This window comes from Rutidosis leptorrhynchoides, chromosome 4 (genome assembly GCF_046630445.1).
Source record: "Rutidosis leptorrhynchoides isolate AG116_Rl617_1_P2 chromosome 4, CSIRO_AGI_Rlap_v1, whole genome shotgun sequence".
NCBI lineage: Eukaryota > Viridiplantae > Streptophyta > Magnoliopsida > Asterales > Asteraceae > Rutidosis > Rutidosis leptorrhynchoides.
This window is the reverse complement of record NC_092336.1, coordinates 120,383,766-120,395,090: the sequence shown is the minus strand read 5'-3', so window position 1 is coordinate 120,395,090 and position 11,325 is coordinate 120,383,766. Positions and strand designations below refer to the sequence as shown.

The 11,325-nt window shown below is 35.2% G+C and overlaps 1 protein-coding gene and 1 non-coding gene across 2 annotated transcripts; one reads left to right on the top strand and one right to left on the bottom strand.

Moving 5' to 3' along the window:
• Positions 1-226: 226 nt before the first annotated feature.
• Positions 227-3,585, top strand: LOC139843539 (putative U-box domain-containing protein 42). Its single transcript, XM_071833641.1, has 3 exons — positions 227-1,160; positions 1,251-1,560; positions 1,921-3,585. The coding sequence occupies exons 1-3, from the start codon at positions 261-263 to the stop codon at positions 3,486-3,488; spliced, it is 2,778 nt and encodes a 925-aa protein (XP_071689742.1). The 5' UTR covers positions 227-260; the 3' UTR covers positions 3,489-3,585.
• A 4,592-nt stretch (positions 3,586-8,177) lies between these two features.
• TRNAM-CAU (transfer RNA methionine (anticodon CAU)) lies at positions 8,178-8,249 on the bottom strand. The gene has a single exon. It is a non-coding gene; the product is annotated as a tRNA-Met (tRNA).
• Positions 8,250-11,325: the final 3,076 nt, after the last annotated feature.

Here is an 11,325-nt window from a genome sequence, read left to right as displayed (position 1 = left end):
ATCTATATGTTAATTATTATTATTATTATTATTTTCTATTATTATTGAGCTCTTTTTAACTTTTAAGATATATAACTCTCTCTTTTTTTTTTTTTTTTTTTTTTTTTTTTTTTTTAATGAAGGAGAACAAGACGTCTAACACAAGTGATGTGAGGTCCTTGCTGGTGGTTATTTCAGAGATCATGGATCTATCACTTATGACTCAAAACGACAACTTAATCACAATAGGATGTTTATTTTATCGTGTTTCTTCGGTCGTCATGGAATTAGAATCCGCACAAAATACACCAAAAAACGCAGCAGAGGTCTTATTATCGCTTTCTGAATGCATAAACACTGCAAAAAACCTCTTCCTAAGTTACACTACAACGCCAATCCGTATCGTTACACCAAATCAAGAAGTTGAAATCATCGTAAAAAGGCTTCAAAGGGTAATCAGACAGATGGGTGAAGTACTAAACTCGATAAAAGTATCATCAGACGAATATTTCCATTATGCAGTTCAATCTTTAGTTAAAGATATCAATGGTTTTTGGGTTGAAAACAGCAAAGTTGAATATGTTCATAAAGAGAATGATCTTTACTCCGTTACTGATTTCGAAAGCTCCACAGACGATGAATATGAATCTGAAACAACGCATGTGACGAAATTTCAAGATTTGGCGAATTCGTATATGGAGCCATTATACGAAGCTTTTTTTTGTCCGTTGACGAACAAGATAATGGAGGATCCTGTCACAATAGAAACAGGTGTCACTTATGAAAGAGTTGCAATAACTGAGTGGTTCGAGAAATTTAGCAATCCGACAGATATTATATGTCCGAAAACAGGAATTAATATAAAAAATCGAGACTTTAATAGAAATAACGCGTTAATTGAAATGATTAAGCAATGGGAAGAAAGAAATGAACAAGAAAGTATAAAGGCTGCAAGATCAGTTCTATCTTTAAACAGTTCTACTAAGCCTATGATTCTTGAAGCGTTGCGTAATTTACAGAATTTATGTCGGAAAAATCTGTATAATGTGGTGGAGATACGTGCGATCGGCATCATACCACTTCTTGGAACAATCTTAAAGAATGAAGATAAAGATTTGACTTTTGAAACACTTGAATTACTGCGACAGATGACCGAAAATGACGATGAAGATGAAGGAAAGGTACAATTTTTATCTCAAGTTCTGAACTTTTTAAAAGATTTGCATATTTATACATGCTAAAGATTGAATACAAAATCAATCTTTTTGCAGGAGATGATTGCTAGAACATTGGATTTGTCGAAATTGATACAAAATTTATCGAGTAAAGATGAAAGAATTAGGCAGGCAACTTTGATGCTTCTTGTTGAACTTTCAAAGGATCGGTTTTTTTGTGATCAAATTAGTTCAGTTAGCGGTGGAATGTTGATGTTGATTAGTGTAAAGTACAGACAACATGTTGATGCATTTTTCGCAAAGAAAATTGACGAAATTTTGAAGAATTTGGAGATATCACCAGGTAATATCAAGATCATGGCAGAAAATGGACATTGGCAGCCCCTATTGCATCAGTTCATTAAAGGTATAAACTTTAAAGCAAAAAAGTTTTAAACTTTAATACAATTTAGAGTACATTGTAAGATCTTGTAGTTTATATGAAATTACAATAATGGTACATTGTTAGACACTGTGGTTTTCATTGAATTACACCAATCACCTTTATCTTATATAAATTATACCGATAGTCCATGACTTACATAAAAGTGTATGTTGATTGTGTCTGATTTACTTAAAATGCGCGTTGATCGTCCCTTCTACTATTGCGCATTTTAAGTTAGACCACGACCATCAATGTAGTTTTAGGTAAATTAGGAACTATCAATGTAATTTTAGAAAAATAAGGACAATTAGTATAATTTCACGAAACCACAAAATCGAGCAGGTAATGAAGAGACGAAGATGGAGATGGCGGGTTACATCGGAGAACTATTTATCGGACATGATGATGAGATCAAACGTCGTGTGGCAGAAACAGCTTCACCAGCGTTAATCCAAATGGCGTTTCATGGTAACTCTTTAGCAAGAAACGTTGCGTTTCGTGCATTGAAACAGATTTCGTCTCACCCTGAAAATGGAAATTTTCTAGTGAAATCGGGTACTGTTACCAACATGTTACAAGAAATTTTCAAACGAAGTATATATGACGAACCGATGAACTCAAAAGCAGAAGCTGCAGGTATACTAGCAAATATACTTGAATCAGGATGTGGAGAGTTAAATGACCTTCAAGTTGATCGCAAAATGTCGTTAGATTACATCATATACAATCTTGTTAGAAGAATCGGGAACTCTATGCCAGACGAACTGAATGTTAACTTCGTACGAATCCTTTCGTGCCTCATGAAATTCGCTAAATCCAGAGATATCATTGTGTCTGTCGTAAAAGAAAGTGATGTATGCACGAATCTTATCGAACTTTTGAATAACCCAAATGAGGAAATTCAGGTGACTTCAATCGTATTCTGTATAGCTCTGTCGCCCTTTATTGGCCATACGTTGGCTGATAGACTATGCAAGATTAAAGGCCAACCTCAAGCGTTGTTAAAAGATTTGAACGAAACGATGCCACCAACTGAAAAACAGGCGGTTTCAGTCAACTTCTTAGCGAAACTTCCACATGAGAATATTTCACTAAATTTGGCTCTGTTTACCTCGGTCCCTTTAGTGTTGCGAAAAATTGATCAAGTTATGAAATCTGGTATGAGAATGAGTAAATTCGGAAGTTCTTATTTGGAAGGACTTGTAGGTATTCTGGTTCGATTCACGTATACTTTATACGAGAACCAGTTTTTGATTCTAGCGAAGAACTTCAATTTCGCAACCGTTTTTACAGATTTGCTTATGAACACATTTAGCGACGAAATCCAGATTCTGTCTGCAAATGGGTTGGCGAATTTATCAGTAAAGACTGTTACTTTATCAAAACCAGCACAGATCAAGAAAAAAAAGCTCAGAAGGTTTGCGTATATACTCAAGTGTTCATCGTTTTATTCGACAAATATTGAAGATATCCCACTATGCCCAGTTCATAAAGGAGCTTGTTCGTCTCAAGAAACTTTCTGTTTGGTTGAAGCAAAAGCGGTCGAGAAGCTGTTGACTTGCTTTGACCACCGAAATATTAAAGTGGTGGACGCTGCGTTATCAGCTATATCAACGTTGTTAGACGAAAGGGTGAATTTGGACAAAAGTGTGAGTATTTTGATTGAAGAGAAGGGTATACAGCATGTTTTAAATGTGGTGAAAGAGCATAAAAGTGAAAATGTAAGGCAAAAATCTCTTTGGATTTTAGAGAAGCTGTTAATTGAAGGAGACGATAAATCAGTTTCAGAAGTGTCGCAAGATCGGTTGTTGCGTAGTACGTTAATCAATGTTCTGCATCGTGGCGATGGAGACGTTCGGTTGATGGCTGAGAAGATCTTGAAGCAGTTGAATACTATCAACTATGCTTAATTTTAATCAATAATTTTGTCATGTAATTATACATACTACGTTGTTTACTACGGCATCGCTTGAGTATGATATAATGTATTGGCTTAATCAATATGTATAACAGTATATATATTTAATACTGCTTCATATGGATAGATACTATAACTGAATATGAATATTGAAACACGCAACTGAAAACCAAAACGTAAAACGTGAATCAGTAAACTGAAACGCGAAACGAAATCTTAAGAAAAATGATCTCACTTTTTTGAAAAAATGTTTCCCGAATGAACGCAACCCCGGGTTTCGACCCGACCCGTCCCGTTCTAACCCATTTAATAGCTGGCGCGTTCGACCTATAATCTATTTCGACCTGACCAAACTCAACCCGTTTCTTAGGTATCATTCTGTAGCATCACTCAGTCATGAATGAGGTAAGATGAAAAATATCTAATCCAATCGGTGTTTATTGTTGGTTTTTTTTCTTCTTAACAACGAAAAATTATATTAAGAAACGCACTCTAGCAAGCAAGAAGATAGAAGAGCAAACAACAATACAAGAGAACTACAACGGCTTTTGGAGCCATAAGTTTCAATTCAAAACTAACTTGCTTATATGCCTAAGTTAAGAAAACGAATACAATTTGATAGAATCAATAAGTCCACATTTCTTCAGTAAACTGTTGACGAAAAGCACTTGCTTCCGGAATCTAAATAACACCCACAAACAAGAAGCAACAATGGCTTAAAACTTCTTCTTTGTATCAATGTTCACACCCTAGCTGTCAATCCAATTCTTCAATTCGCTCCACGATTCGAATACTATAAGATCAACATCTACCCAAAGCCAAATATTGTGCCATATATCTCGAGCGATATCGCACATAAAGAATAAATGCGACATAGATTCCACTCCTTGATTGCATAATGGACAAGAAATAACATCTGCGTCCATCCCTCTCGTCGAAAGGTTTAAATGATGAGGGACCCAACTCTCCATAATAACAGGTTGACCTTTCGAGGAATGAAAGAATACCAAGCTGTTATTGCATCTGTCGAAGGAAGAGATATTGAATCACTATGACCTCTAGTTTGACGCCTGAGAAATCATGTCATCCGCCAATCCGAAAATTGGGTGATTTGATTACACAACAACATTGTATTGAGCTGCTCTTCCAGCCTGCCTTCATTTATCTTACTACTCCATTGCAGATACGAATTGCCATTTATAAGACGATCAATAATTACCACCTGTTTATCCGATTCGAAGTGATATAACCTAAAAACCTGGAAGCAAGAGTCGGAGTATGACCATTCCAAAATCTCACGGTTCTACCATCCCCTACAATTCCGCTGAACGCATTGTTAGGATGAATAGCCTGTGAAATGAGCTGATTGAAAGCTGATACGATGAAGGCTGATAATTTATCAGAATCAGGCCCATGTAAAGCTTTGATCACCACAAACCATAAGGTAGGATTCATCAGGTATCTTTTTTTTTTTTTTAACGGAATTTAGGAGTCACTTACGGAGGTCCGAAAGCGATGTCGGAACCTATCCACCCGATCCTAGAGGAACCATTACAGCGCTATCGCCACTCAGGAGGAAACCTCCACGACGAATCCAAACGGGCATTGTGTGTGGTAAAACCCTGAGGCTCTAACACATAGACGTCTTAAACCTCCGAGGCCTATGAAATGGGCGGGTAACCACAAAGAAATTATTTTTTGTAGCACACGGGAGTCGAACCGCTGACCTCCCTTATGGGGTGGTGACTATGGGAGGTCAAGTAACCACCAATCACCAACACCTTGAGGTTACGATTTATAAGGTATCTCAAACGCCATTTTAAAAGCAAAGCTCTATTAAAAGCTTTTAAACTCCCCACGTTAACACCCCCTTTCTGCATGCTAGCTAACAAAATGTCCCACTTGACCCAAGCCATATTCCTTTTGGACTCAGTACCGCCCCAAAAAAATCTTGAACATAATGCTTCAGGGCTATTAGGAATTGTCTCTAGGCATTTAATGAAGACAGTGAATTTATGCCTAAACTACCCATCACAAATTTGATTAGGGTCAATATATCTCCATAAGATAAACAATTCGCACGCCATTACGACAAAGCCTGGTTTAAACTTATCAATTAAAGACTGTCAATTCCCCAAGAGATTCATGTTTGATCTTAGACCGAGATATTTAGTTTGTAAATTAACAACACAACAACATGCCTCTGCTGCCAAAGAGATCACCTCCCGCTTAACTACGCCAAAGCTTGTAATGCTAGACTTACTAAGATTGATTTTTAAACCCGAAGCCAAGTAGAATATCTTTAGGACTCTTAAAATTTTATGAAAATCAGAATTATGACATCATCAGCATAAATATAATGTGATAACTTTAATCCTGAATCACCAATTTTGAAACCGCGAATAAGATTGGTTTCCACCGCTTGTTTGAACACCAAATGCAATCCTTCCATTAACATCAAGAACATATATGGCTTAACGGGTCTCCTTGTCTTAAGCCACTCTTAAGAGTAAACTCCAGAGTGGGACTACCATTTACTAAGACTGAAGTTCTAGCCGAAACAAGACACCCACGTATCCAACTTCTCCATTTTTCCCCAAAACCCAACGACCTTAACATATATGATCAAGAAAACGCCAACTTACAAAGTCATAGGCCTTTGCAAAATCAACTTTGAACAAAAGCAATTTCTAATTGTGTTTCTTGACCCAAGATATAATCTCACTTAACATTAACGGACGATCTAAAATCTGCCTCCCGAATATAAAAGCAGATTTCTAGGACTTGTGATTTTATCAATAACCCAAGCTATACGCTTTGTTAATTATCTTAGTGATATTCTTAAATAAAATTCCAACCAAAAAGATAGGACGGTAATATGAAACAATCACAGGATGACTTACTGACCTTGGGGATTATTGCCAACAACGTCGAATTTGCACCTGCACACATCCGATATGTGGAGAAAAAGTATTCAACATGTTTTAACTTTCCTTGAAAAGAAGTGTCAATCCGATGTTCATTCCAAGCCTTTTTAGTAAGATCATCGAACCCTTCCCGCTCCAGCCAAGAGTTAAAGAATTTAAAATGGAATCGGACCAAAATATACCTTTTCATTATGAAGCAGAATTGGAGAATGATCTGGCCGTCCTCTAGCCAAACGCGACCCCTTTAAGATCATCAACAGCCTCCAAGATATTGTGAGAAACCACGAAGCGATCTAATTTTCTCATCTTAGTACCTCCTTATTACGTCAAGTGAACCAATGACCCCCCTAAAGGTAAGTCCACTAAGTTCGAATCTGAAATGAAATCCTTAAGAACAATAGTGTCTGACTCAGACCCGAATCATTCCTCCTTCGATAGGACAGAATTCATATCCCCAAGCAAGTAAAATTCCTTTCGTAAACAGACTAATAACCGCTATTTAACAGCCCTAAGGCTGTCGTTAGCAAAATTTATTTATAAACATATTACAACAACAACAACAACAACAACAACAACAACAAAAAAACCCAATACCACATGAGTGCTGTATGGGGGAGGTGAGATGTAGACAATCCTTCCCCTATCTTTGAATAAGGAGAAGTCATTTCTCCACCCAGAGTGATGCAGTCCAAGAAGTAGAGAAAGTCCTCCCTCTCTCTTCGACAGATAAAGAGATTGATTCCGAAAGGAACTCCGGCCAATAAGTAGGAAAAAAGTTTTATTAAAAAATTAAAATAAAATAAGAAAATAAAACATGAGACGCCATGAAAATGGTAGGATCAAATTTCCATGGGTTTTAAATCCTGCACATTCAATTTAGGCTCTAAGGGGCAGTCAAGTCGCCAATAAATCGACGCTTGTTGTTGACTCAATTAGTAAAAGTAAAACAAATTGACAAGAAACTTGCTCGTTCTGCAAGACTATGGCTATTGGTAGCTTGGCCTCTCCTTGCTCTTACACGAATATACTCTTCTTTCTTATTAGCAACTAAATTCGGGCTATTATAACCCTTTTGTAGGATATCATTGTTGTCCATTATAGCTTCATTTGCTGTTTGTGGTGATCGTTTGGTTTGATTGTACTCGGTATCCTATGATATATAAAAACTAATTAATCAGATTTTACATGGTAATATAATTTAGAAATCTATTATCAGTATATAATTATTATTAGTATCAAGTATTGATAAAAGAGATACCTGATCATTTCTATTTCGTTTCTTTGAACCAATTCCCTCATTCGAATTCTCATCCAGACCACCATCTTCACTATTATTACCCGAAAAAACCCGAACCACCTTGTTTAGATCGTTCGCCAGATGGCGGTTTGAACCCGTTCCAACTAAACCCTCTTGTAGTTGCCCTTGACCCGTTTTACACGAATACGGGCTCAAAGATGATTCATGTGCATTGCCGACTGGTTTACGACATCTTCAAAATTTCCTGCACTAAACGACGATAATTGTGCTTCCCTTTCAATAAAACCCGAATCAGCTGGATACTGACATAAACTATTAGGATTTGGTGGGACCCAACACATATCAACAAGATTCCCTTTTCTAAACCCTAGTGAAGATGAAGAAGTAGTTGCATTGTTTTGTATATTCAAATCACAAAAAGCACCTAAATTTGGTGAATTTGTGGGATGATGATCCTAAATAGTAGAACCACTAACCATACTCATTGATGTATTTGTATCAGAGCCAGGTTTCGATCCTGGGACCTGTGGGTTATGGGCCCACCACGCTTCCGCTGCGCCACTCTGATTATTATAAGATCTAAACCTCGGCCGCTTATGAATCTAAGTGCATCAGCAACCACTCAACCATACTCGCAAATGTACTAAAATGGCAACTGTACTATGAGGAATTGAAGGTCATACGTAATAAAGATGACCCAAAAGGCAAAACATTAAATTTTTCAGTGCGCAAAAAAAAAAAAAAATTCTTTTTTTTTTTTGTAAAAAAAATGATGATATTAATAACTGATCCGAAGATCAAACTTTGAGAGTGCAAGATATAACCACAAGTTAGTAATTAGTAATAATTTAATAATATCACTAAAATTGAAATGAGTACAAATAAAGATTCCTAAAATGTGCCTCACCCAATGACAAGAAATCACTTTTATACCACTCGTAGTAGTGAGTAGCGTTTTTTATTCGCATTGCTTGCTTTTTCCACTTTTTTATGATTAGGATCTATTGGTTTTTGGTGTGGAATATTGGTGGTGTTGATTTTAGGTGTTGATTAGGAGTATTGTGATAATGTGTTAAAATATAATTGGGTAATTGGGTAAGTATTAAAAGAAGATAAAAATAATATTTAAAAAAAAAAGTAAAAAAAAAACGCCGATTGGTTTTGGTGTTGGATTCTAACCAACGCCAAAGAAACTCCAGAAAGAAATGCATGATACTTGATATGGTTGGCGTTTGTTTGGTGCCACATCAACACCTTGTGGCGTCTCTTAAGACCGATATAAGTGGTCTTAAGAGCTTGGGAAACAAAACAGGAAAACTTGTAATCAGAAAGCAATAAATTTAGCTACTAGTGAAAAAAGAACACTCAATCAAACCCTATTTGGAGGAAAAAAATTCGACCAAAAGTAACAAGATCAAAAAGAAGAAGAAAAAACGAAGATGCCTATTTTTAGAGGATTTGACCAACTTTTAGTACTGCTCTGAAATGTCTCGTTCATATTGATTATAAATGTTCCATATTAATTGATTTCGTCGCGAGGTTTTGACCTCTATATGAGACGTTTTTCAAAGACTGCATTCATTTTTAAAACAACCATAACCTTTATTTTATCGATAAAGGTTTAAAAAGCATTACGTAGATTATCAAATAATGATAATCTAAAATATATCGTTTACACACGACCATTACATAATGGTTTACAATAAGAATATATTACATCAAAAATAAGTTTCTTAAATGCAGTTTTTACACAATATCATACAAGCATGGGCTCCAAATCTTGTCCTTATTTTAGTATGCAACAGCGGAAACTCTTAATAATCACCTGAGAATAAATATGCTTAAAACGTCAACAAAAATGTTGGTGAGTTATAGGTTTAACCTATATATTATCAAATCATAATAATAGACCACAAGATTTCATTTTTATAACACATCTCATATCAGGCATTTCGCAAACTGCATAGAGATAAAAATCATTCATATGTTGAACACCTGGTAACCGACGTTAACTTAATGCATAGAATATCCCCAAAACAGAACCTCTCGTCTGTATAATAATCTCGAAGTACTAAACCATCCATAACCTGAATGGGGGTTGTTAAGCCCAATAGATCTATCTATAGGATTCGCGTCAATTATGGGCCATTTCCCTAATTTTTAGGTTACCAGACTTGAAGGGCGATATTCGGTATAATAATTCAACCATAGAATGTAGTTTTGCGTACTTGTGTCTATTTTGTAAAACATTTATAAAGCTGCATGTATTCTCATCCCAAAAAAATATTAGATTGTAAAAGTGGGACTATAACTCACTTTCACAGATTTTTACTTTGCCGGAAGTAAGACTTGGCCACTGCTCGATTCACGAACCTATAACAAATGTGTACATATATATCAAAGTATGATCGAAATATATTCACAACATTTTTTATTACATTTTTATGATTTAAGTTTGTTAAGTTAGCAGTCCTCGTTAGTAACCTACTGATAGTTATGCGAGGTGTATATAAAATAGCTATTAAATTTTACAAGAAAATACTATTAAATACGATACAATTTTACACAAGATATTTATTTATGGAATGGATATACTTAAACCTTGCTACAACACTTATAGGCAGTGTACCTAATCGTACAGTAGTGTAGTTTTTAGTAAGTCCGGTTCGTTCCACATGGAAAATCTTTAAACAAAGCTTAACGCTATATTAGTTTACTTTTATAAAAATACAAATATATATATAAGTAATATTATTATTATAAAGGGGGGTTTTTACCGTTTAATGACCGGTTTGTCGATTTTAAAACTTTAGTCGCAGTTAAAACCAAATGTAAAATAATAAATAAATACAAGACTTAATTTAAAGCGTAAAGTAAATAACGATAATGAAATTGCGAATAATAAAAGTGCAATAAAATAAACTTGCGATAATTAAAAAGTACGATAATTAAAAGTGCAATTAAATACAATAACAATAAAAATGCGATAATTAGAAGTGCAATTAAATATAAAATAAAGGAAATTAAATATGAAATAAAAGAATTATGCTTATTTAAACTTCCGTAATCATGATGTTTGACGTGTTGATTTTAGTTTTATGCCCAAGGGTTAATTGTCCTTTGTCCTGGATTATTTAATATGTTCGTCTGGTTTTTGTCCATAACAGTCCATCAGTCATAAATATAAAGTGCGAGTGTCCTCGTCAAATTATCCTTATACCCGAAGTTAAATATTCCAACTAATTGGGGACTTAAACTGTAACAAGATTTTAATACTTTGTTTAATAATTACACCAGGATGTCGACTGAGTGTAACCCAAGGTTTTAATATTTTGTTATCAATTATACCAAGTGTCCTTGTACATAATTTCACCCCTGTTTTAATTATTCTAGTGGCTATTAATCCATTCCCGTGTCCGGTTAAATGAACGATTATTCGTACATATAAATACCCCGCCCATCGTGTCCGATCGAGTGTATATGGTAATTTATAGGGACGCCCAATTGTAAATCTTTATATTAACATTAACAAACTATCATTTAGTTAAACAAATATAAAGCCCATTAATAGCCCATAGTCTAATTTCCACAAGTGTCGTTCTTTTGTCCAAACCCCAATTATGGTACAAAGCCCAATTACCCAA